At 51.8% G+C, this 27,004-nt stretch overlaps 2 protein-coding genes across 2 annotated transcripts; one reads left to right on the top strand and one right to left on the bottom strand.

Annotated features, from left to right (window-relative positions):
- Window positions 1-3,138: 3,138 nt before the first annotated feature.
- On the bottom strand, window positions 3,139-12,932 carry LRIT1 (leucine rich repeat, Ig-like and transmembrane domains 1; the record flags this gene model as incomplete). Its single annotated transcript, XM_082674088.1, has 4 exons — window positions 3,139-4,112; window positions 5,338-5,643; window positions 8,505-8,971; window positions 12,811-12,932. The coding sequence occupies 4 exons, from the start codon at window positions 12,930-12,932 to the stop codon at window positions 3,139-3,141; spliced, it is 1,869 nt and encodes a 622-aa protein (XP_082530214.1).
- Window positions 12,933-16,644: 3,712 nt separating this feature from the next.
- On the top strand, window positions 16,645-25,607 carry RGR (retinal G protein coupled receptor; the record flags this gene model as incomplete). The annotated part of the gene is made up of 7 exons (XM_082674260.1): window positions 16,645-16,723; window positions 18,429-18,585; window positions 19,677-19,798; window positions 21,432-21,585; window positions 22,991-23,108; window positions 24,899-25,012; window positions 25,476-25,607. 7 exons carry the CDS (start codon window positions 16,645-16,647, stop codon window positions 25,605-25,607), a joined length of 876 nt encoding a protein of 291 aa, XP_082530386.1.
- Window positions 25,608-27,004: the final 1,397 nt, after the last annotated feature.

Raw genomic sequence — 27,004 nt, forward strand, 5'->3', positions numbered from 1 at the left:
CGTTGCTGCGTGTGGGCTTTCTCTAGTTGTGGTGAGTGGGGGCTACTCTTCCTTGTAGTGTGCGTGCTTCTCATTGCAGTGGCTTCTCTTGTTGTGGAGCACAGGGTCTAGGTGTGCGGGCTTCAGTAGTTGTGGCATGAGGGCTCAGTAGTTATGGCTCGCAGGCTCTAGAGCGCAGGCTCAGTAGTTGTGGCGCACGGACTTAGTTGCTCCATGGCACGTGGGATCTTCCCGGACCAGGGCTCGAACCCATGTCCCCTGCACCGGCAGGCAGATTCTTAACCACTGTGGCACCAGGGAAGTCCTAGAAATTCTTCTTCCAGGATTTTAAGAAGACATTAGGTTTCCAGGGGCTGACTCATACTAACCAGATTCATATACCAAAAGACTAATATATAAACAGGACATCATTTTATTTTTTACAGCGTGAATTTGTTTTTTCCAGTGACTTGAATATTCATGAGCACAATCCAGGATGATTCTTCTCTACAAGAGCAAACCAGGGAAGACAGAACACACAAAGAAAGGCTGACATATGGGTATTTGGAGGCTGACCATCTTGGGGGCCATTCCATTCAGACCACCAAGGTAGGTCTTCATGAATCATTGGAAAGTTGAAACTTTCTTTCTCTCTCTCTTTCACACACACACACACACACACACACACACACACACACATTACTGGATAAATACTAACACATTCTTGCTTTCAAGTTCCTGATTTTTCTTCAAACAGAGTTCAATAAAACTGCCTGTTAGCTGGGTCAATAATTGTTCAGTCTCGATTGGCTCAGCCAATCTTTTAGAGAAAACAACTTTATCATTTCAACAGATGGCTGCTGTCATCCACTGCACTTATATTTGTTCTGATTTGGGGAGTGTCTGTCAGTCTCATATACCAAACCATCAGAGTTGAGTCTTAAGTCTCACAAGGCATAGCAGAAATGCCTTTACAAATCTAGATCAGGGGTTGGCAAATTACAGCCTGGGAGCCAAATCCAGCCTGCCACCTGTTCTTGTAAATAACATTTTATTTGAACTCATCCATGCTCATTAACTTACATATGGTCTGGGGTTGCTTTCACACTACATCAGCAGAGTTGAGAAGTAGTAATGGAGCCTTAAGTATCTCCTATCTGGCTTTCTTTATAGAAAAACAGAAGTTTGTTGACCTATGATGTAGACAGTGGCTTTGTCATTTTCCAACCAAATACTTTCTCTAACCAATAGCAACAGCCCCCAAGTTAAAGTCAGGTGCACCCTACAGGTGATGGGCAGGGAATAGCCATGTATGGAAATCCCACATTCACATGCACTGGTGCTCTCAGGATTCTGATCCCAGGTTTCAATAGCTCAAAAAAATCCATTTCCATAGTAAAACTGCTGTGGGTCACACTGCAGAGATCAATTCTGAACAAAGACCCTCAGCCTGGCCAGAACATTATCAAAGCCACGGATTCTCCAAGAAAATCCATCACTGTGCTCTATAAATTATTCAGCTCTTTGGGTTTCAGTTTTCTTGTCTGTAAAATCAAATAGCCCAGCCTTCAAAACAGGTCATTGTGAAGATCAAAATGAGAGAAACCAAGAAAAAAAGTTGTAAGGTCTTTCGTAAATGTGAGAGGAGGTACAGTAACTTTAGACATCACTGCATCACGCTGGTCTTTATATTTAGCAAAGAGTCAAGACAATATGGTGTCTCTTAGGTGATACTGGAAAGATAGCTTTCCTGCATCACTTGCTGTCCCCAAATTTTCTCAGTTATTACCCAAAGGCCTTGGCACCAAACAGCCTGGATGCTCCCTTCGTTAGAAGCCACTCCTTCAGACAAGACAGAACATTGGCCCTTCTGCTGGGAACGTTTGTCTTCTCCTATGTACAGAGATGACATCTCAGAGGTTTCCCAGCTTTAAGCAAACTGAACAGGAATCCTCCTTTGAAGTGGCTTACTGAGTGACCCAGAAGGCTCTGAGACACCCTCAGGAACCCAGGTAAGTTTCAGTTAGAATCACAAATGCTGCTACACGGGGACAGAGGTGAGCTGTGTGCCAGACAGCATTGAGTGTACTGTGTCACCTGCCACGGAGGGTCTCTCAGATCCCTCCAGCCGGACATTCTGAGAGTAAACGAGCAGTAGTCTCCTGGGCATCATCTAAACTTCTAGAATTTACTGAAAATCAGATGATTATCTCTAGGCAGAATGGCACCCGGAGAAAAAAATGTTAGAATCCATGTGTCCACAGTGAGGGTCTCTGCATGTGTGTGTATGTGGCTGTACAAATGTGGCAAATGCATAAAGAGACTATGTGTGACTGCCTACGAGTTAGCATAAATGGAATCAAGATGCAGTATAGGAAAGTAGCAAGGACTATCAACTCTGGAAACAAGTGCATGGTCCAATTTCTAGAGCTGCCATTTCCTAGCTGTGTACTTGTGGGCAACATAGATTAGATCACTGCTCAGCAAAATATGTCCTGCCCTACCATTACCTCCATGGGAGAACTATCCTTTCCTGCCTTGTTTAAAGTTTAGTTTTGGCCATGAGACTTGCTTTGGCAGGTAGAATATGGGAAGAAATGGCAGTGTTAAGGAGCTTAATTGGCATCACATGTTTTTGCTCATTTCTCTGATATCATCTGACATCTCCATGAAAGAAGCCTGCCCCAGGTAGCCACTGACTCTCCATCCTGAGCCCCAAGTAGGACACACGGAGCAGAGCCACCACAGTCAACCCACCGACCTATGGATTGTGTGAAAATAAGTGCTTTTTGCTGTATACCACTGAAATTTTGCCTTTATTTGTTACACAGCAAAAACTGACTGATACAGGCAAGTTACTTACTCACCCTGTTCCTTCTCCAGGTAAGTGGGGAGAAGAGTGGTGCCTGCTGCAAAGTGTTGTCATAAGAATTCAATGAGTTAATGTATATAAAGCACTTAGAACACTTTCTGGCACATAGTAAGTGCTTATATAAGTGTTAGCTGTGGTTGCGGTGGTGGTGTGTAAATGTATGAGTAAGCAGATACCCAAGTAGGTAAGAGTGGGTGAGCATGGATTCAGGTGTCAGAGTGAGCGTGTGGGAGGCGAAGAGGGAGAGTGGTTGGGAGCAGGCGTGTAGGCACCTGTGTGCACGGCCCTCAGCAGAAGTACTCGTTGATCCGTCTGCCCACCCTGACGCCCAAGGCCTGAGAGTCCAGGCTGGAGTGGGCAGAGAGGAGCCTGTCGGCCTCACTGAGGCTGTGCTGGGACAGCTCCTCTGAGCCATCCTCACTGTGGCCCAGTCTCTCCAGGTTGACGTAGGCACCTGTGGCCTCAGCAGAGCCCCTGGTGTGGCACTTGCGCCAGCGGCTCTGGAGAGCGCTGCAGCAGACGAGCAGCGTGAGGGGCAGGGCGATGATGGCAGCCACACTGATCACCACCACGTTGATGAGCCACTGAGTGGCTTCAGCATCCACCACTTCGTCCGTGGAGAAGATGACACACTGCTCCTTCCGGGGCACCAGGCCCTGCACGCAGACACACGCCACGTACTTGATCTTGGGCACCAGCCCATGGATGGTGACACTGGTCTTCCCAGGCTGCACCACCATCCGCCGCATGTCGCGCTGCCCAAAGACTGCGTAGAGGACGCTGAAGGAAGTTGTGTTCCCAGCCTGGGGGGCCTTCCACACCAATGTCACGCTCTGGTAAGTGTCCCCCACCACCTTGAGAGAGCTCACCCTTTGGGCCTCCTGGGGTCCTGCCTGCACATCCAGGTGCTCTCCTGGGGCCCCCATCTGGAAGGGCTGGAGGATTAGTTGCTCCTTCGTGTTGGGCACAGGGGGCCGAGTGGCTGGGACAGCAGGCTCGGGGATGTGGGGGACATGCCTGGCCACCATCTTGTTGTATGCAGCTGCTTCTGCCCCCTCACCTGTCCTTGCCCACGGTGCCGCTGGGCCCCCACTGTGTTCCGTGGATGTCTGGGGCTCAGAGACGACCAGGGAGATAAGAGTCTCAGAGGCTCCCAGGAAGTTCTTGGCCTGGCAGATGTAGTCTCCAGAGTCAAGGTGGGACACAGCAGGCAGGCCCAGCAGAGTCCAGATCGTGCCGTCACTGGAGACTTCCTGGTGCACTGTGGGGAAGAGGCACGTGTGGGAGAATGAACGGGCCCATCTGCCCCAAGCTTCCTTCCAGGGCTGAATTCACAGCCCCTGGACTGTGTACATTCTGCCAAACACCCTGTTATCCCAAGAACAGACTGGGCATCACTGAACTTTTCTTAGATTAGCCATGGGGATGGAGATCACCTGGGCTCCAATTTGGGGAGACACAGGCTGAGACATAGTCTAAGAACGATCAGCCTTCTAAATCTGAGATGCTCCCACTGTGTCTTTCAAGGGCCTGAGTTCTGCAGAGCTAACCCGTCAGGGGTGGCAGGCTGATGCTTTGGGAGTATGGTGGGTTGGGTGAACCTGAGGCAGAGGCCCAGCTAGAAGTGCTCTGCACACCCCTGCCTGGCCCCACTGCCACTTCAATCACAGCATCTCCAACTTTCTGTATTACATTAGTGGAGCTCCTTACACAGTTTTGTTTGTACATTGATTTCAAGCCCACAGTCCTAGAGCAACGCTTGCCAACCTAGTTGGGGGAAACACAGAAGAAAGCTGGGAGGGATGGGAGGTGTTCTGGTCAGGTGCCAAGAAATTATTCCTCCTACACCCTCTTTCTGCATGTAGGTGGGCTGTGACTCCTGCAAACCTCCCCCACCAAGTGCCAGGGATGGAGCACCTCTATCTGCACAGCAAAAACGTCACAGGCAGTTCCTCCCTGTACGAGCTGTGTGCTGCAGACCAACCATTTAGCCTCGGTTTACTTACACCCCAAATAGAAGGATAATCAGTTTGCTCTTTAAAGTTCAGTGACACCTTGTACATAATACATTTAACACATGAAGCGTTCAATGGATGGTAACTCCTAGCATGAGTTACTCCTAGTGATACTGGCTTCGTATTTACAACTTGGAACCTTACTATCAATATTAAATACACTGAGAGCATCTTCTACCAAAAAACCAGGGTTTTGCTCCTCTCAGCGTGGGCCCCACGTCTCTGATAGACTGGCTGGTGGAATATGACAGGACAGGTTGAGATCCATTGTTATTACTGAAGCCACTGTCCCCATGTCCAGCCTCTGGACGGAGTCCCCCAACTCCACTCAGACAGGGTGGGAGTAAAGAGCCTTGCTCAGCCTACCTCCCTCTCCCTGGCAAACCTGAAGCCCCATTCCCCCGCATGTGGGATGATGACCCACCCACCCCAGGCTGGATCTCAGCACAGCCGTCCCCAGAGCTCACACACCTGTGCCGTTGAGTGGGTGCCCGTTGGCCCTACTCCAGCTCATTTCCGGCCCAGGGACCCCGGAGGCCCCACAGCGTAGCAATACTGCACTGCCCAAGGGGGACCTGACGCTGGCCGCCCCCGGACGGAGCTCCGGACTCTGGCACCTCCTCAGTTCCAGCTGGCTGAAGGTCAGTCCGGCCAGGCTGCGCGGGCTGGCACACCTCAGCCTGGCCTCTATGAAGGCCAGGTTTGGGGCCCAGCCTTCCAGGAGATGGACCAGGTCATAGAGTCGGCAGTCACACACCCAGGGGTTGTCCTGCAGCCCTGCAGGGGTGAAAGGCAGGGCAGGAGGTGAGACCTAGATATTCAGATCCCCAGTCCCAGCCCCCCTTCTCCCCCAGGGAGGACAAGGCACGTTGTGAGCTCAGGGTCAGCAGAACTGGCCTCCAGACCCAGCTCCTTGCTTCACTACAACCTTAAGCCCGGTTCTTCATCTGGAATGACAGCATTACTCCCGTTTCTGGGTGGCTATAAGCATAAATAAAGATAAATGATATTAAGCGCCGGGTAAGCCATACAGCGTGCCGACAAAATTGGCAGTTACTGCTGCCACTCTCAGACTGATCCTCTCAGGCTACCGGCCAGGCAGTGGGTATTTCTGCAATAACTGCAATACACCAGAATCCATCCATTTCTAGAAATGCTTCATGAACCCGACCCCACCCCCTGCTTTTTTTTTTGGCCTTGCCTTGCATCTTGCAGGATCTTAGTTCCCTGACCAGGGATCGAACCCAGGCCCCCTGCAGTGGAAGCCTGGAGTCCTAACCACTGGACCTCCAGGGAATTCCTGACCCCTGTTCTCCCAGTATAAGTGGCACTTTCAGCATCACCCCAGCAAAGAGTATGGCTGTTCTGAGCCACGGTCCCTTTGACACAGGCTCAAAAAGACAAGAGTGAGGATGTCAGGGAACCCAATCTTATGTTATATTCCCAGCCATCTTTACTTTAAAATTGAACACTTTTATAGAGCTGAAAGCAGGTCACTGCACCTACCCTGTCAAATAACCTTCAACATATAGAGAGGTATTGTGGGTCCTCAGTTCTAAGACACAGTTCCTTTTCATATGTTTGCATTTCTAAATACAAAATGAATGCATTTAATGTGATGTCCTTTCTACCCTCCACGGATTGTTATTAAATTTGATAGCATCTAATCAATAGCATATTATATGTTTGCATACCTGTATTTGATACATTTGGGAATGGAAATGTCAAGGTTGGGGAAGGTGGATTCAGACCTCCTTGTATATCCATGACTCCCGGGTCCTTTAGAGCACTAGCTGGGAAGGCGCCGGCTCCTCTGCTATTCCCCACCCCCATCCCAGCCAGGTGACGGCTACCTTGTGTCACTGGTTAAATGCATTTCCTGATGCATCTGCACCCCAAGAGTCATCACTGCCCAGCTCTGGTGGTGAGCTATCTGACTTCACACAGAATCCCCAAAGAATTGATGCAAATGGCAAAGTTAAAGGACAATGAAACTTTCACCAGTCAGACTGGCAAAAGTTAAACATTCTGACCACTTTAACTGTTAGCTTCATGAGGGAATAGATGTTCATCCATCTTGTTCACTGCTGTATCTGCAGCATCTAGAATGGAGCCCACACATTGGCTGGCATTCAAATAAGCTTGCAGAGTGGACACAAGCATGGATGGTCATGCACACTACTGGTGGGGGGTAGGAACTGGCACTTTAGAGACTATGATTAATATTAAAACATCTAACGTGCATACTCCGTGACCCAGCAATTCCACTTCTCAGTTCCTAGTCTAGAGAAACATTTGTCTTGGTGCACGAGGATGCATTGCCAAGAATGTTCTCTGCGGCATCACAGGTGTTAACAAAATAATGGAAACAATTTAAAGGCCCATGAAAGGAGGAATGGCTAAATAAACTGTAGTATAACTGTATGATGGAATATTATGCCAGAGTTTTAAAAAATGAAGTTGATCCATTTGTAGTAACTTACAAAGATCTCCAAGACATATTGCAGGGCAAAAAAAGTGCTGGTTGATACATATGATATGATGAAATTTTATGCAAAACACACAGCTAAAATTTCTATATGCATGTATGTTTGCTAAAATTTCTATGTGCATGTATGTTTGTATATGCATGTGTATGTAAATGTAAACGATAGGGAACATGCAAATAAACATAACAGTGGCTACTTTTTAGGAGGGGAGAAGGAATTATAAGAAGAGGGCATAAAATATAAATATATATATATAGGACATTCAAAGTTGATTTTCAAAGAAACAACGTCTTTCCATGTAAGTACTACCCTATACAATGTCCTTTATCAGGTGACATAGTCTGTAGGGTGGATGGAGCTGGAATGGGCTTTGCTATTCCCTGCTCCACATCCAGGAAGTGAGGGGGTCTAAATATTCCCTCCTTGGGCTTCCCTGGTGGCGCAGTGGTTGAGAATCTGCCTGCCAATGCAGGGGACACGGGTTCGAGCCCTGGTCTGGGAGGATCCCACATGCCGTGGAGCAACTAGGCCCGTGAGCCACAACTACTGAGCCTGCGCGTCTGGAGCTTGTGCTCTGCAACAAGAGAGGCCGCGATAGTGAGAGGCCCGCGCAGTGCGATGAAGAGTGGCCCCCACTCGCCGCAACTAGAGAAAGCCCTCGCACAGAAACGAAGACCCAACACAGCAAAAATAAATAATAAATAAATAAATATTCCCTCCTTGAGAGACTCTCCCAGGCCTCAGGGCAGGAGCTGCCCCAAACTGCTCTAAGATTGCTCCAGCCCTCGGTGCTGGACCTCACATGAGCCGAGGCATGCTCCAGGGACACCTGCGAGGAGGCCTCTCTTCTGACACTGCCCACCCACTCCCTACCACCCACTTTCTGGCAGGGCCTCACCATGATTCCAAACCCCTCATGGGACAAGGAAAAGGAGCAGAGCTGGGGTCTGAACTGCAGCAGTCTGGCTGGGAGCTTGAGCTCCTAAACCTACCTACCAATGTGTGCCTCTCATTCAATCTTTACTCAAACCCAGAAGGCAAGTGTGATTTTCCAGGTAAAGAACTGAGACTCAGAGAGGCTTTAATAAACTTGCCTAAGACCCCCAAGTCTCACTAAAGTGGTTCCAAGTGAAGGATGCCATCTCTTACCTAGGACCAGCTTGACGTGGTGGCCGGGAAGGAAGGGTCCCTTCTGCAGGTGAGTCCAGGTGGTGAGCAGCTCCTCGGGGAGCCTCAGCAGCTGGTTGCTGGAGAGGTCAAGGAAGGTGAGGTTCCCCAAGAAGCGCGCGGCCTCCGGGGGCACAGCCGAGAGGCGGTTGGCTTGCAGGTCCAGCAGCCGCAGCTTGGGAGCGTCCCTGAGCGCGGCCCAAGGGAAGGTGACCAGGTGGTTCCCGGGCATGCGCAGCTCACGCAGGCGACGCAGACCCCTCAGCATCAGAGCGTTGAGCTCATAGAGCGCGTTGTAGGGCAGCCACAGCTGCTCCAGGCGGCCCAGCGCCTTGAAGGCCTCCCCGGGCACCCTGCGAATGGCCGTCCGCTCCAGGCGCAGGCTGGAGGTGTCCAGAGGGACAGATGCTGGGGGCAGGGTCATGTCAGGGTCGTTGCACACCACTGTCCTGGTTACAGAAATGGGAGTATTTGAGCAAAAGTCCTGTGGGGTCGGAGATTCCCCCTTACTTAACCTCCTTTCAAGAGACCCCCTGGTGCGCATGGCCTCATAGGACACCAAACCCAGACTGCGGTGTGCCCTGGAGGTGGGCTAGTAACAAGGTTCCTTCTGTTTTCTCTTTGGGAGCTTCTTGCTTGCAGAGCCTCTCATAAGTGTCCCAGGAGGGCCGTTTGGTCTCGGTCACTGGCCTGAAGGACCTCAAGCTTGAACTACTATGTCCCCTTACAGCCTACGCCACCTGCAGTGCACTAAGAATGAGTAGTATTTATAAATCCTGAGATCATTTTGTGCATTGCAGCATTGCATCTATGAGTTAAAAGGGTTCCTTTGTTAAATTATAGCTCAGTTTTTGTGACTGCTTTGGCTTTTCTTTATTTAAAAATATATATATATATAGCAACGGCATCAGAACTGGAAGCCACACACGGGATGCCTCGAGCCTCTCCTGACACTGAGGGACCATGAGATGATCAAGGTGTTTAAAAGCTGGAATTTTGCAGCCCCACAGCTGGATTCACCTCTGGGCTCTTTGCTTGTTGGCTGTGTATCCTTGAGTCTATTATGTAACCTCTATTTTCGTCATTTTCCCCAGAATAATAGACTCCACCGCACAGGGTGGTTTGGGTGTTTGAATGAGTTCAGGTGTGTACCAGCTCTGCATACCTGTCACCTGTAGAAGCCCGATTGCTATTGACCACTGTTGTAAGTTTCTGCATCCCAGCACTGCAAGTACATCAGGTCAGTCTTACCAGCTCCTTCCAATGCTCCTTCTGCCCAAACAGTGACTTCTTAAACCTCATTCTATTAAGTTTGACACTAAAGCAGATAGAGAGATAACAGGAGGCAGTCCCCGCCCTCGAGGAGCTGACAATGCAGGACTGTGTTAAATGCTATCACTGAGAGCAACACACACAGAGACGGTAAAAAGGGAAAGATTCTCAAGAGAACGAAACTTTGAGTCTGGCCGTGAGGGACCCAGCCCTTGGGCAGCCCCAGTTTCGTCTGGAGGATGTTTCTGCTCACACTGAAGGAGGTGGGGTGGGAGTGAGGTGGGGATATTGTTTAGCTCTGCTAAGAGAGGTTGTTCTCTTGTAAGGTCATAACGCGTCTGCTAAGAGAGGTTGTTCTCTTGTAAGGTCATAACGCGTTGCTCGTATCATTCTTCCTGACACCACACACACACACGCACACACACACAAACACACACACACACACACACACGCACACGTGTGCACACACACACACACACACACACACACGCTCCACCAGCATCCCTCAGCTTAACTTTCATACAGTACTCAAAGTCAGCTGGGCTTGGCTTGCTTTTGTCAATGGTGCCCACAAAAGGCCCAGTTACTTCCGCCCACTCATATTCATTCTTTAGATATACATGGAACCCCTGCTGAGTGACAGAAGAATATCAGGCTCACAGCCCCCGTCCCCATACAGCTTATAATCCAGCAAAGGAAGAAAAAGCATTGGAGGCAATGATACCTTCAGTGATAATGGAAGCTTGGGTGTTGCAGGGAGGAAGGTCTGGATGTAGGTGGGAGGAAGGGAGTTGATGGGAAAACATGTGCTGGAAGGGGGAGAAAACGGTCAATGGAGGGATCAAAGAAACCGATAAGAGCCAGCACAGGCCAACCGCACGGCTCCTGGTGGGGCAAATCAGGCATGAAGGACAAGGGGGCACATCTCTCCAGGTGCCCAGACTCCTCCCCCCCTCGCAGCCCCAGGAAACCCCAGGACCCACAAGTACACACACTCTGCTCATGATAGGGGAGCGTGGAGCACAGGCAGGTCCATCAGGTGCTCAGGTGTAAGGGCTGGGCCCTCCGAGAGACCCCGGTTAAAGATGGGGTGAGGAAGGTGTCTGAGACACAAAAGGAGACTCTGTCTGACTGCACAACCTGTGCCCTTGGCCACTGGAGATCTCAGGTTTCCCAACAGCCTTTCATGGCCTCATTCCCCTCATTCCTCACACTCCATGCAGATGGGCCGGTGCCTATCAGCTGTGGGACTTCTGGGCAGGTAGAAATGACGGTTAGAGCTCTGGCTTCAGAGGAGGCATAACCAATAGCTGATGTTAGGGGCCCTGGAAACTGCCCTTGGAATTTCATTTTCCATCCTAAAGTCAACCTGCTATCAGAAGCCCTTCCTGGTCCCTGCCCATGGCAGCATCATCAGGTAAGAAGAGTTCTTGAAATGGAACTGAAGTTCTGGGTTCCAGGACCAGCTCTGCCACTGATGCTGTATGACTTTGAGCCCTGTGCTCTCTGTAGGCTGAAAGGGAGGCTCTTTGTCACCCTGGTCACACTGTCCTTGGCCATGGGCTATTCCTGGCCTATTCAGGGCTTAGCCCTGGCTTCCCTTGGGGAGAAGATCCTTACCTCTGATGAGCCATATGAGTTGGAGCATCACAGCTTTGGGCCAAAAATGGAGCTCTTCCTGTTCTTCAGACCACGTGGGGTATCCTTTCTTGGGGGTGCCTCATTTTCTCTGCCTCCCCTCACACCCAATCAGCCTGACCTATTGCTAAGATCATTGAAAGAGTTACACTGAGGGCTTCCCTGGTGGCGCAGTGGTTGAGAGTCCGCCTGCCGATGCAGGGGACACGGGTTCGTGCCCCGGTCCGGGAAGATCCCACATGCCACGGAGCGACTGGGCCCGTGAGCCATGACCGCTGAGCCTGCGCGTCCGGAGCCTGTGCTCCGCAACGGGAGAGGCCACAACAGTGAGAGGCCCGCGTACCGCAAAAAAAAAAAAGAGTTGCACTAAGTTGCACTGATAACATTGCTGTCCTGATCAGAAGCCATCAGTGGCTCCCCAACACCCATCTAAGACAAGGGAGAAAGGGAGGATGAAATTCCAGAAGGTTGGAAAGATGGTAGGAAAGACCCTAAACCAGAGACTGAAATCTCTGAGTAAGTTGGGAAATGCAGTGGTCATTAACAGATGGGCTGAAGAGGTCAGAGAAAAGATAGTTTAAAGACTGCCAAAGAGAGATAGGGAATGAGTCATGGGGGAAGAGCAAGGGTCCACAAACCACAGGAGCCTTGGGGACGTCCCAGGGAGAGGAGGAGAAGAGGATGGAGGTGCTCTCAGGGCTCAGATGGGGAATGAGGAAAGTCAAAGAAGAGGCTGAGGATGGAGGGACCCTTGTTTGCAATGGAATGGGCACTCCTGGCCTTTCTGAGAGCCCATCGAAAGGGGTCAAGGCTGAGGCTCCTGGGGGCTGGGCCAGAGGAGACCCAAAGTGGGAAGAGTATGAGGAATCGAGTGGTCCCATCATGGGTGGGGCAGTAAGAAATACCTGGGATATGATTGGGTACCCCCAGGAGGTGGGGCAAGAGAATGGAAGAGTCCTGGGAAAGAAGGGGCTGGGGAGATAGAAGATAGTAGGGGGCAGGAGAGAAGGAGAGGAAGAGAAAGAGGTAAGGGGGAGACCTCCTGTGCCCTTAAAGAGGGTTCCACTCACAGGATCCTGGAGGAAGACTCAGGAAGGATTTCTGGAGCTGGCACACCTGTGCCCCACCCCTGCCCCATGTGTAAAGGTACCTGGTACTTCAGGTCCACCCCCAAGGCAGAGCCACACCCTGCTGACTGGAAGAAAATGCAGCCCAGACAAGCCCCACGAGACTCTTGGGTCTTGAGGGCCAGGGAGATGGAGGTTTCACCCCCCCACGATCCTAGGGCCATGCATCCAACCCCTCCCAGCCCAGCCTAGCTGGTGGAGCCTGGGAGGCTGGGCAACCCCGCCCCCCCCCCGCACACCTGGCGCCGTACCTGGCTTTGCTGCCATTGCCCAGGACATGGAGGCTGCAGCTGCACTGAGAAGGGCAGGCGCCCCGGGCCTGCGGGGGTCCTCCGAGGGCCAGGAGCCACAGAATGCCCACCGCCACCCTCATGGCTCCTGGCTCCTCTGTAGGCCGGGCAGGGGCCTGTCCCTTACTGCTCTGTCCTGCTGGCCCAGCAAACCCAGCAGCTGCCCACACCCCCAACTGAAGCCATCGGATAATCATAGACAGGCTGGGGATTAGGGAGGGGGAGCCCTGGCCACAGCGGCTCAGCGGCTTATTGCTTCCTGGAATCGCCCAGTCCTGAAGATGGGGGTGGGGCATCCCCTTCCAGAGCCGCAGCCTCAGGCCCAGAGCACGTAGGGTCCGGCAGGAAGTGGGCAGCCCCCCAGAGGCAAGCGGCTGCTGGACTGCCTATGCCAGCCAGGCTGAGGATGCACAGCCCCCACAGGGTGCCTGGGCTCAAAAGAGATGGACGCTGGCCTCTAATAAGGGCCACTGGAAATCCTCTCCAGTGACCCTGTCTTATAGTGAAAAGGCATTGAGATGAAGGTGGTGAAGGCATTAGAAAGAGCCCAAGTGCTGGGCCAGGCCAGCTGGGTTCAAATCCCAGCTCTTCCATTTGCAGGCTGTGATGTCGGGAAAGCCACACGGTCTCTTGTGGCCTCTGTGTCCTTATCTGCCAGAGGGAAGTAATGTTACTCTACTCGGGGTGTTTATGAAAATTAAACAACCCAAGTTTCTCAGACCTTGACAGCCTGTGGGAACAGAAGCTTTCTTGGGAGTAGTAAGTACCCAGTTCCACGGGCACTTCCAAGTACCTGCTCATGGAGGACCTGGGAAGAATCAGCTATTTGGGGACAACCGCAGAGGTGTCTCCCATGGACTCAGGAGCTCTCCCAGCCCGCTGGTCAAACAGCTGCCTCCTGGGGTACCCTGCGGCACCGAGTCTCAGATCACTGCCATCTGAGCCTTCAGGGCATTACCACCAATGCCAAAGGTATGAGGTGTCTTGGCCTGAGGGTGGAGAGTGCCCCTCCCCTCAAGTTATCTCACTCCAAGGAGGGTCTCAGAGCAGGATCTCCCAGAGCTTTGAGAGAAGCTAAAAGCTTCTGTCAGTTTTTACTGATTGTCCCCTACCCCCAACCTCATCCCACCATAGACACCACCTGTCACTCATTGATTCTTCACGTTTGACTCCAAGGCCTTGCTCTTTGGCCCAGAAAACCCTACCTGGTTCCTATGGCTTTTCCAGAAGGTTCCTCAGCCCATGCGCCTAGACAAACCTACACCAGTGAGGTGTGACCAAGGCAGATACCTGGGGCCCCGGTATACGCACAAAATACCTGTGCCAGGCCTGTTTGGACAATATTGGCTTCCAGGAAACATTGGTTCCCATTCCTTCCTCTCTTCCGATTCAGCCAATGTGATTTTCTCAGTGCTTCCCACCTGTACCTCCTCCTCCCCAAACCAGAAAGCCAGCCCTGCCCATTCCCACCTCTCTGGCTTTTTCTCCTTCTTTTGGCCATGCCGCATGGCATGTGGGATCTTAGCTCCCCGACCAGGGATTGAACCCGTGCCCGCCTGCAGTGGAAGCGCGTAGTCCTAACCACTGGAACACCAGGGACTTCCTGCTGGCTTTTCTTCCTTCTGTTGGGGATGCAACAACCCTGCTCTCTTTTGCCAGCCTAAATTCTAACCTTGGTTCCTGGTCCTGTCCTGCTTTCTCTTCTCCCTTGAAGTCTTTTGCAATCTTGCAGGCATGAACAAAAAAAACCTGACATATGTTGCTGGTTACAGTAATGCAAGATGGAAATCAGGAAAGGCAGGGAACACTCTCTGGTAACTGGGTAATCAAGGAAGGCTTCCAGGAACACGTGGAAAGTCAGCTCAGCCCTGAGGGGTGGTTAGGCTTGGATAAAAGGGCCAACAAGAGGAAAGGCATGGGAAAGGAACATTTACAGGATAAAATGAGCTGCTTGACCAGGAGCCCAGGCAGTAGGAGACTGGGCTTCTGTTCCAGCTCCATCCTTGAATCACTGCATGACCTCAGGCCAATTCTTTACTGCTTTGAGCCTCAGTTTCTTTGTGTGGAACAAAAAGGATGATGGTATCTAATTTGTTCATTTGTGGTAGGAATCATCATAAGATCATTTAGCACAGTGCCTAGCCCTTACTTAGCGAGCTCTCAATAAATATTAGCTATATTACTGGTAGTGTAATAAGGAAGAACAAACCTGACTCCATATTAGATCTGTTTCTTTAACTTTGTTATTCTATTGCTTTGGCTTAGAGTTAAGAACGTTGCCTATAGCCTGAAAGATACAGAATAGCCCATTCTCAAAGCTCTGACCTTTAAGAGTATAACACTTTGCCATTCATAAAGAGATAAAGAGTTGCAGAAAGAGAATAACATTTGTCTTGTTGAAGGTTTACAAGAACATCGTGGCCTGACATAGGTGGACAGCTGCAAGAACAAAGGATCTGATACCAAGAAGTCTGCAACCACCAGCCATGCCCCTCCCTCACCTTGCCTTTAAAAATGCTTTGCTGAAACCCTTCGGGGAGTTTGCGTTTTTGGGGGCACGAGCCACTCCTTCTCCTTGCATGGCCTGCAATAAACCTTTCTCTGCTTCAAACTGATGTTTACGTTTGTTTAGCCTCACTGCATCGGGCACATGAGCTTGTGTTCAGTAATGGTAGCACTCTGAGCCTTGGTCTCTTTACCTGAAAATGAATTAAGTTGTTCTGAATTAGTGTTTCTTTTTTTTTTTTCCTTATCTTTTTTTCTTTCTTTTTTTTTTTAGCTGCGCTGTGCAGCTGGTCGGATCTTAGTTCCCCGACCAGGGATTGAACCTAGGTCTTGGCAGTGAAAGCGAAGAATCCTAACCACTGGACCCCCAGAGAATTCCCAGGAATAGTGTTTCTTGATGTAACTGTCACTATAAGCCAGTGTGTAACTTGTAGCAGTCCCTCATTTATAGAAGGCACCACTCTTAGTGGGTCATGGGCCACTTACAAGAAGACAGAAGCCCCTCTGTCCCAATCCAGTGCCTTGGGAGATGCTTGTGCTTGCATAACTTAAGTGCTCTATGGGAGACAGGAAATGCAGCCCCAAAGGCTATATCCAACATGTATTCTTCTGACCAAGACTCACACAGGCCAGGGGCAAAGATGCTTACTTTGCAAAAGAGACAACTGAGATGACCCGAGTGGTCCCGCCCCAGGGACATAGCTAGTTAATGGTTAATGCAGAACCAGAACCAGTCTCTAGTCCCAGTTGGAGCTCTTTCTATGACAGCAAATGACTTCCCAACCAGCATTCTTTCCCCATCGCTTGTGAGAACACACACATGAGCAGGTGGACACACACACATACGTGCACACACATGCACACAGGTGCTAGGCTTGTCAGCACCTGAAAACATGGAAGGGCCTGGCTCCTGACCCGCTCTCAGGCTCAGCTGCATCTCATATCCCCACTTCTGCCCCCATCCCTCCCTGCGTTATGCAACTCTCTTCTAATTTAGCTTTCAGCCATACACCATTTGGATTCCAGGTCCTTAATCCGATGGAGCCGAAATGAATGAGGCAGGACTCTGTGCTGGCTTCACAAAGGCGGCACTGTCTAACTGGTGAATGGGTTCCTTCTGCCCGAGCCAAGAGGACGATTTGGAGGGGCCAGGGAAGGCAGCAAAAAGGAGCTCAATGTCTAGCATAATAACCTGCATGTGCCAGCACGTGGAATGGCCCTTTATAACAGAGGCACCTGGGCTGGGGGAGCCAGAGAAGAGCTGGGTCAGCGGGGAGAAAGGCAGAGAGAATGGCAGAGTCCGGGACCCTGCCCACCGGCTTCGGCGAGCTGGAGGTCCTGGCAGTGGGAACGGTGCTGCTGGTGGAAGGTGAGCCAGGCAGGAGCCGGGGTGGAGCAGGAACTCGGCTGGGTCCCAGAACCCAGACCGCAGCTGCAAAGCTGGCAAGGAGAGGTCCCCAAACCCTACTCCTCTGTGCCCAGACCCATGGGGTCTTCCGATGGCTGCACCTGCGGGATGCAGCACGCAGGCTGGGAAGCCAAGAGAGAGAAGCTGGTCAGGCTCAGGGAGGGAGGAACTTTGAGAAGGGGACGTCTGCGCAGGGCATGACCAAGAACCAGGGCTTTTCATGTCTCTGCAGCCAAGAGAAAGTTGAATCCGCTCCCTGGAAGTCCTGCTAAGAATCTCATATAAGATCAGGCCCCTGGTAGGCTCTGGAGGCAGACAGCTCTGCCACTTGCTGTCTGTGTCACTGAAACCAAGACACTTGAGCTCTCTGGCCCTTGGTGCCCTGACGTGCCAAGTGGGTGGCGGTAAAGGTTAGATGGGATCAGGGCATAAATTGCTGGCCTAGATAGACACCCCGGGTTTTCAGTTCATTCATTCCCTTCCTCTCCAGCCCCACATTACTTGCACCACCTCCATTCCCTTGGCCGTAAGGTCTCCTGCTCTAGGGGTGACCTGGGTCCATGAGGTACCAGGTTCAATTCAGAGCCCCTAAGATGCTCACTGAGGCCAGAGCTGGGCCGGCAGGCGCTGGAGTTGGGCCACAGCCCAAGACTAGGTTGATGGGGGCTGCAGCCCTTGTTCAAAGCAGGTCCAGAGAAATAATCAACACATTTTCTCACCCAACAAGAACTGACAGTGGAGAGGGAGCCACAGCCACCAGGCTGGTCCCAGAGACCCTGGATGTCATCGTCCGGTGGCCGAAGCCCCTTTTCCTCTCCACTGGGAACCCTACAGTCTAGCATCTCTCTAGGTCTTCAAACATGCCTTGAAAGTTTACAGCTTGATGGTTTTGCACGTGCTGTTCCCTCTTTTAAGAATGCTCTTCCACACCTTGTCCTCCTAGTGGACGCTCACAGTTTGAATGCAGGATCCTTCCCCATTCCTCTTTAGACGGGAGAAGCCCAGGTGCAGGGAGCATAAGGGGCGGCAAATGAGTGATAAAGCCGAAGTTCAAGGTCAGGTCTGTCTACCACTGGAGACCACTCCCTTCAAGCTCACCTCACTGCCTGGTGTCCTGGGAAGCTCCCAGTTCTACGTTGCCAGCGCTCTCCCTGACGTTGTTCCAGAGCCCTTGGAGAAGGCATTCTGGAATTGGAAAAACCTGATTTCCAGTCCTAGCTCCGCCACTTCCTAGCTGCATACTTAGGGCAAGCTGGCCAGCATCTCTGAGCCTCGGCCTCTCTGCAGTAAGTGGGGAGGACGGTGTCCAGGTGAAGACTGACTGGGAGGACCCACATAAAGTGCGCAACACCCTGCCGGGCACGTGATAAGGGCTCAGTGGCTGCCCATGACTGTAATTGTTCCGGCACACACCGTGCTGCACTTTAGCGGACTTCGTCCTTGTCTGTCTTCCCATCAGACCGTGCGTTGGTAGAGGGCAGGGTGTACATCTCATGGCTTTCGGTACCTGAGGGCCAGCCCACTGTGTAGGGGCTTGGTGAGCTGCACTGAGATGGATGCTGAGGGTTTCGGGGAGGCTGCTGAGGCCCCAGCCACCCCATGGCCCCTCATTCTGAGCCCAGGAGGGCCTCTGCAGCCCCGGTGCCAGCTCTCCCCTTCCTTTCAGCTCTCTCCGGCCTCAGCCTCAATAGCCTGACCATCCTCTGTTTCTGCAAGAACCCGGAGCTGCGGACTCCCAGCCACCTGCTGGTGCTGAGCTTGGCGCTGTCGGACAGTGGGATTAGCCTGAATGCCCTCATGGCAGCCACGTCCAGCCTCCTCCGGTACCTGCCCCCTCCGCAGTCCCTGGGCTCTGGGGCCTGGCCTCTGGGCACTGGGCAGCAAGCCAGAGACATTCTACCTGCCTGTAGAAGATGATAGGGGAGAGGGTGGGCAGACTGAACTAGGTTAAATCCGAATTCCAGACTATCCCTGTAGAACCCCAGCCGATTTCTGGAACGCAGGAGTTGCTCGGACCTGACCATCAGAGCTGGCTGACTGCGGGGATTAAGAGCATGGGCTCTGCAACCAGGCTGCCTAGGTTGGAATCCTGACTTCATTATTTCTATCTCTCGGCTTCTCCCGTAAATTGCATATTATTACCTAACCCATATGGTTGTTGGAAGTATTGACTTATTATTTGTAAATAACGTAAAACAATGCTTGGCACCTAGGAAGCCATAAATAAGTGTTTGTGAAAGCAAACAGGATTTTGACACGTGTCTAAGACCTTATGTGCAAACCAGGGTCTTCCAAATTGGCCTCAGAAGGTGTTTACCGGATTGTTTTCTTAAGCAGACAGGAACATTCCTGTGAAAGCTAGAGCCCCACCCCCACCCCACCGCTGCCCTCCTATGAACACTCAGAGCTGATCAGTCTGTAGGGTCTGAATCAGTGAAGATTCCTTGCCTTGTTCTCCTCCTACCCCTTCCCAGGGCTGGGGAGGGACAACTGAAGCTTCCACCTTGCTTGGCCCATGAGGCTGGGAGTTGGGAGGCCTGGGATCTACCCTCTGTCTTCGTCTTCATCTGCTGTGTGACATTGGCTCAGTACCTTTTCCCCTCTGAGGCTCAGGCACAAGCTCTCCTCCCAACCAGGTTGTTCCATTTCCTGTGATGCAGGCATCTGATCACCAGGGAGACCCTTCGGTCCAACAGAGGTGCCGTGAAGGACCCTGAGCCTGGAGAGTCGGCATCAGGCTCCACCCCTTCACCGCAGCGGCTCCATCTCTAAGGCCCCAGTTTCCTCATAGGAAAAACAGATACTAAAGCCCTTTCCTAAGGAGCTAAAAGTGCCTTCCAAGCTGCTGCTGAGCAGGTGAGGGAGGAAGACAGGGACGGGGGGAGGGATCACTGGTGCCCCATGTCTCCCACAGGCGCTGGCCCTATGGCTCAGAAGGATGCCAGGTTCACGGCTTCCAGGGCTTTGCAACCGTGTTGGCCAGCATCTGCAGCAGTGCAGCCATCGCCTGGGGGCGCTATCACCACTACTGCACCCGTATGTCTTCGGGTTCCCACAGTGGAGGGACATCCACCTACTGAGGGTGATCAGGGAGAAGGTCTGCTCAGTGTTTCCCAGCTCAGGGAACTGTGGGTGGGTGTAGGTGACCATGAGCGTGGGGTGTGGGCACTCAGGAAAGGAGGGGTGGGGAGAGTGCAGGAGAGGTGTTGAGGCACATGCTGGGAAGGCTGCCTGTGCCCCCACTACAGCCTCAGGCCAGTCAGAGGTCCTCTGTGAACTTAGTCTCCTCCTCTGCAGGATGATTTTTATAACCTACCTCGCAGTTTTATTTTGAAAATCAAATGAGATCCTGGATACAGAAAATACCCTTGAAAACAGGCACTGTTGGGAGGCAGAGAGGAGGCGTGTGTGTGTGTGTGTGTGTGTGTGTGTGTGTGTGTGTAAAACTGGGCATGTGCCTTCGCACCCCACACTTCCATGGAGCCTCTGTCATGCGAAGGCTTCATGAAAATGAGTCTAGCTCCAGATTTTTCAAGCTGTATTGTCAAATTCTATCTTCATAATTATCCATATCAGTGTACCACCTGCTGTGTTATTTTTTTTCTTAAAAGTGACCCGTTTTAAAAAATTTAAACACCTGCTTTAGTCTCATTCCAAAAATATCTGTGAAATCACAACTTTAGTGTCCTTATAATTATAATACACATTAAAGTAGAAAAACATGTTCACCCATAGACCATTTAGAATAACACTCACCACAGAGATACATAAACATGTATCTGGGGGGCCGTGGCTCAGTTACCACTCACAGCAAACCCCCAGCTTGCAGACTGGGAAGCAGAGGCTCAGAGAAGTTGAGTAGCTTGCCCCGAGTCACACAGCTATAGGGGCAGAGCTGGGATTGGGCATGGCCTGGATGCCTCCAGAGGGAGTCTCTCCCTTTGTCTCCTGGGCTCTGAGTCCTGGAGCTGCGGATTTGCCTGGCACAGAGGCTACTCTGGGGTCCATAGCTAGCATGACCTCAAGACCTGAGCACTTCCCCTTTGGAATCGCAGATCTGCCCTGGCCACAGACACACATGGCCCCCTGCCCTCCACAAATTCACATGCCTCTGTCCAGGCCAAAAAAAAAAAAAAGCCTTTGTTCTTATCCTAACTCCTATCTGAGCCCCTCCCACCCCATCTGACCTTGGAGCGCCTCTCCCACCACTTCTACCCCATCCCTGTCCCCAAAGCTCCCTCAGACCATCATGCATGCGTGCACACACACACACATGCGCTCTCACATGTGCACACGTGAATGCACACCTTCTCTTGGCCTTAATATAGAGCAGTTAATCCCTGTCCCATGGGCCTCTGGATCAAAGCTCTTCCCGTGCTGGAGGGCACAGGCGAGCAGCACGAAAACAGGGAAGAGGGAAGGGGGGGGGTGTTATAATAAAAATTATCTCTTTTATTCTTCATAACAATCTTCTGAAGCAGGGAGTATCATTCCACTTTGTGAAGGAGAAAACTGAGGCTCAGAGAAACTCTTAATTGCCCGAGGCACTACGCTATTAAGCATCGGAGCCAGCAGTTAGGGACATTCTGCATGACCATAGAGTCCATTATTTTTCACTCTGCCAAGCTATCTCCTCCTCTCAACCACCCTCCTCCTGTGTCCCATGCAGGCAGCCGACTGGATTGGAACACGGCCGTCTCCTTGGTTTTCTTTGTGTGGCTGTCTTCTGCCTTCTGGGCAACACTGCCCCTCCTGGGCTGGGGACACTATGACCGTGAGCCGCTGGGGACATGCTGCACCCTGGACTATTCCAGGAGGGACAGGTGAGGTGAGGGGAGCAGCTTCGAGGCTCCTTTCCATGGGAGTCTTGGCTTTGAGTCTGTAGGACAGCAGTGTCAGCTGAAAATCCAAATGGGGACATGTCAGCTTTTGCCAGACAATCTCAACTCCCTAGTCATGATACCCACTAAGGAAAGCCCATTCCAAAGACTGGCCAAGTGATGGGAATGTTATGCAAACTGGGGTGCAGAGTTGGGCCCCAGAAGGGGTCCTATCCAGGGAGCTATTGGCCTGTGTTGGTTATAACATTCACTGAGCTCCATGACCCCTTTTCCACCTTCAGTACAGTCAGATGTCCCAGCTCTGACTTACCAACTTCTACAGGGAGTCATATCCTTGGTTCGATAGTGTCAAAGAATGTTAAGGTCTTTGCATTGGAAGGGACCTCCTTGGCATAGAGTTCAGTTCTCGGAATTCCTTGAGCGTCTGCTGTGAGCCAAGCCCTGGAGAGACAAGAATAAATGCATGATGGAGCCTACCATTGTGGGCCACACGTCTAGTATACTGCCAGGTTGACCTGGCTCTGGGGAGTCCGGAGCTCCCTCTAGGGGCTGCCTTGGGGAGGGACCACATGGGCTTCAGTCCACCTCTTGCTTCCACTAGAGCCACATTGCATTAATCTGCTTTACATGTTTATTCATGTTTACTCATAAAGCACCTGCATTGATGACCCTCTTCCCTGGTCAAGCCCACTGGAGAACACTGGGTCTTGTCTAATGCCCTTCAGGGCATTCCCTGCAGGTATTTCCCCAGCTGGTGTCCAGTCCTTCTGGCAGCCCTCCTTCCCACTCCTCCTTAGTGGACAGCACCCAGGTGACATGGTCTCCCCTTCATGGAATGGCAGCCTACCTCCCTGTAATTCCCACCTGCTTCTGGGCAGCTCTCTTGCCTCCCCGTGACCACTACCTTGGACCCCAGGCTCTTCTCTGGTCCCTTCAATGATTTCTTCAGTGATACAACGTCCAGTCTCATCCACAGGGTCCTTCCAAATCCCTATGCCAGGAACACTCCTTGGATGAGCCTTCCTCCTGGTCCACTGACATCTCCATTTGGGAAACACGTTTCCCAAACTAAAGTGTCCCATTCTCTATGCTTGGGGCACATACAGAGAGCAGGGCTGAGCACATGAACCGCCCAACAGCAAGTTAAAGGAGGACTATCCTTCATTCCAGCTCCCTGGCTCCTAAAGGCAGGTTCCAGGAGGACCTAGTAGCTCTCTGGTTCCGAGGGGAGTTCAGCTGGGACTTGGGAGCACCCACACTCTGAAAACGCATCTGATGGGAGCAGTTCCGTGCACCTGACTGTCTAGAGCAAAGTCTGGTGGGCTTTCTAGGGTAGCTGATCGTCTCTGAGAGGCAATCCTGACTCCTCCATCCCCTCTGTCTGCAGAAACTTCACGAGCTTCCTCTTCACCATGGCCTTTTTCAACTTCCTCCTGCCCCTCTTCATCACAGTCATATCCTATCGGCTCATGGAGCAGAAACTCGGGAAGACTGGCCGTCCTCCGGTAAGGATCAACACCTAGAGCAGGAGAAATCTCTCTGTCCCTCTCAGGGACACCAGGGAACATGAATGATGTGACAACAACCAGGGGTTCTCTGTGTTTTCAACGATCAGGAAAGAAATCCAGCTTTCGTACATTGAGCATATGGGGTGTTAGGGCAGAAACACACCTTCCCCATTGCTGGGGATCACCAAGACCTGGGAGGAAGTATCAGAACTGCTCAGACTTACCCAGACCCCATAACTCTGAGAGCCAGGGTACCCTACCAGACACCATCCTTGCTGTTACACTTGCTCCTTCCCAAGAATGTGAGGGTTGGCACAAAATTACATGCATTTTAAATGCTACTTATAAATTGCTTCAAGATGTTTCATTGAATCACAGGCACAGGCTGTTACCCACAACATAAAACCACACCTGAAAGCACATTTGTCCAAGAAAAACAATACATCAAAATAAGCCCTCCTGGTCATTTCTCAATTTCTGCATTAATATTCTCTTGCCACGATTTTCCTTTAACTTTATCAACTGAACAGTCTCTAGCAGATGAATCATAAGAAGTACCAAAAACTCAGAAACAAAACAAACCAAAAAACCCAGGTACTAATGTTACTTTATGTGCATTATATCATTTCATTTTTGCACCCACTCCCCGAGGAAGGAAGGTTTTACTGTCCCTAGGTCACAGATTAGAAATTTGAGGCTGAAAGGGGTTATTAGCTAAACAACTCAAAAACCATGCAATTAGTAATAGCAGAGTTGGCTCAAACCCAGGTCTGGGACTCCACCACTCAAGTGGGCAATCGTAGTGCATAAAAGAAACACTCTGCCACAATCTGCCACATTTTTTTTTCTTTGAATTGGAAAAGCACTGTACAAATCGATTTTAGCTGTGGACCCAGGTTCCCCTGGTCACAGAAGGAGGGCGAGGGCTGTGCCGGTGCTTTCCCGCTCATCACCGCCTCCACGGTTGTCCTCCTCGCTCTGCCCTCCCCTAGCCCTGCCTGGGTGCTCAAAGTCGCCACATTTTATTGGAGGTTCAATCGACCAGGAGACAAGGCTGCCACACGGATTTTTCCGTGTTGACTTTAAACCATCCGTTTCAGTAACATCAGCAGAGGTCGCCACGCGTTGTCCCAGGGACCACGCCTGCGAGCTTAAGTCACCTTCTTTGTTAAAAGGCGACATGGTCAATAAGAAAATAGGCACTGATTTTTAGCGTCAGGATTTTAACCTCTGAATGTATGTGGGGAGCTGGAATTTAGCAAGTTCCACCCTGAAATTAGAGCGCAAGTCGTGCGCCCTCTGTGGCCACAGGTGGTACCACATCGCCTGCGGCTTGATTCTATCTCACACGGCGGAAAGCGGCCCCTTTGAACCCAGGACTGGTTGACCTGTAAGTTGGCTGCAGCTACTGATGGCCAGCTGGTTCTGGGGCTGAGTTGTGAGGGTAGCGCAGCTTGAGGACCCTTACGCACACATTCACACTCACAGAGCCCCTGGTTTCTCAGAACACAGACCAGGAAGGAAGCTCATTATCCACGCCAGTCCCGGCAAGTCAGGCATTATCAGGCCACTTTACAGACAAGGCAGTTGAGGTCAAGTAAGCTTGAACGAGAGGCCTAGGGTCAGGCATCTTAAACAGAAGAGAGATTCATCTGGTCCCAGGTTCCCCCACAGGCTCAGCATCTTCCCACAGCCCTGCCGAGTGCCGACCTGGTTCCTGGACCTCAGGGGGCTGCCGACCGCCTAGAGCAAGTCGATGCCTCCCTCCTTTACCCATGTCTCCCCAGGTGAACACCGTTCTGCCAGCCAGGACGCTGCTGTTCGGCTGGGGCCCCTACGCTCTCCTATATCTGTACGCAGCCGTTGCGGATGTGACCTCCATCTCCCCCAAGCTGCAAATGGTACAGACACCGCCAGTACCCAAAGCTCTCCCCATTTTTGTGCTTCTGTTTCACCCCATCTCTCTTTCTGGCTTTATGGCCTCCAAGATAAGCTCTCTCTTTCTCTTTTCCTTTGAACATTCATAACTCACTGGGTATTAGCTTGTCCCCTGGTGACGCAGGGCCGCTGCTCGACATGGCCTAGGCTTATGTGAGATGACAGGGACAGCCAGCCAGATGGTGACACATACCCTCTGGGACCAGGGGCTGAGATTGGTGCCCAGAGGATTGTGATTCCATGCATCAACCACCGACGTATGTCATAGTCAGAGAAGGCTTAGAGGTTGCAGAATCAAGATAAGGACAGATGCTTGGCGGCTGGGGGGATGTCGGGGCGAGCATGGGGGACTGCGGTCACCAGTTGGGACCAGAGAGAGGAGCAGAGGCTCTGAAACTTCTCTCCTGGACTTTTCTGTCACAACAGGTGCCCGCTCTCATTGCCAAGGCTGTGCCCACGGTCAACGCCATCAACTATGCTCTGGGCAGTGAGATGGTGCACAGGGGAATCTGGCAGTGCCTCTCGCCGCAGAAAAGAGAGCGGGACCGAGAGCAGTGAGCCTCTCCAGGGCGCTGCTCAGACCCAGGCCCACCCTGGCCACCCTGGACTGAGCCCCTCGCAGGAGGCTGCCCGGGAGTCCTGTCCAGCACCCTCAGGAGCCCCGATGGGCCTGTTGAGCCTGGCCCGAGGCTGGACACCGGGGATTCAGAGAGAAACCAAGCTGCGTGGAAGGAGCCGGGACTTTGGAGCCAGACAGACCTGAGTGTTGGCCATAGCGGTCCCCACAGAGGCTGAGAGATCTTGGGAAAGTCATGCTCTCTGAACTCAGCTTCCTGACTCATAACATAAGGATGTTAATATGCACCTCAGGTCTGTCGTGAGACTTGAACATGATAGTGTGTCCTCACCACGCACGCAGAAACTGCTGCTCATTAGAACAGCTGTTAGGACTCAGAAACTTGCATAGAAAGGGGTGAAAGCCCCAGGTTTGTTTGTGGGAGCTCAACCCAGGCTGCCAGCGTTCAAATACCACTTATTAAATCGTGATCTTTGCAAATGACTTACTCTTTCTGGGCATTTGTTTCCCAACTTGTGAGGTGTGACGACAGTAATGGTGACTTAACTGTGCAGAAAGGCCCAGAATGTTACCAGGCACATGCGAATTGCTCACTGAGAGTAGCCGCCAGCACCCACCAGTCAAGACAGCTAGCTGTACGTTGCTTAGTTGCCGACATTTAAAAACTCAGGACAATTTATTTAGAACTCCAGACATCTGAAGATGAGGCCCCACCAGCCCCAGGGGAGGCTCCATGGTGACAGTCTGAGACGCGGGGTGGCTCTGCCCTTTGCCCAGGGCACGTGCTCTGCCAGCAGTTACAGCTTGTGTGTTTCCCTGCGGAGCCCGCGGGCATCTGAGTTTGAGACATTAACGCTGGGGTCCCCATCCCTGGATGTCCCTCTGCTCCTCCCACAGAGCCAGCGCTTCAGGGACGAGGCACAGCAGGTGCACGGGCCTGGGCGAGACCCATGGCCCTAGAGGGAAATGGAGATGGGTGGAGGGTGACTGAGGTCTCTTCAGAAGGTCTGATGTTGGAGGGACAGCTGCCCCAGGCACCGCGGAGGCAGCAGACTGAAAGCCAATCCCGTGGAGCTGAGGGGAGGAGGGGCCACATCGGGGGTGGGCGCGGGTGGCCAGGAGAACAGCATCTGGGGTTCCTGCAGACCAGGACCTGCCTCTTGGTTTTGCAGATGCAGAAAATCAGGCCACAGAAACATCTAACTCCCAAGAAGTCTGCTCAAAGCAGAGGCCGTTTCAGTCAGTTTGCAAAACCTTGTGGGGTGGGGAGGGGAACGCAGCCTTCACACAGCACTGTTTCCTAGACCACGCCCTGTGCCAGGCACTGTGGAGGTCGAGATGCCACTCGGGCTCACTCCAGCGTCCACACAGGATCCTT

Source organism: Grampus griseus, assembly GCF_964374135.1.
Source record: "Grampus griseus genome assembly, chromosome: 16".
Classification (NCBI taxonomy): Eukaryota; Metazoa; Chordata; class Mammalia; order Artiodactyla; family Delphinidae; genus Grampus; species Grampus griseus.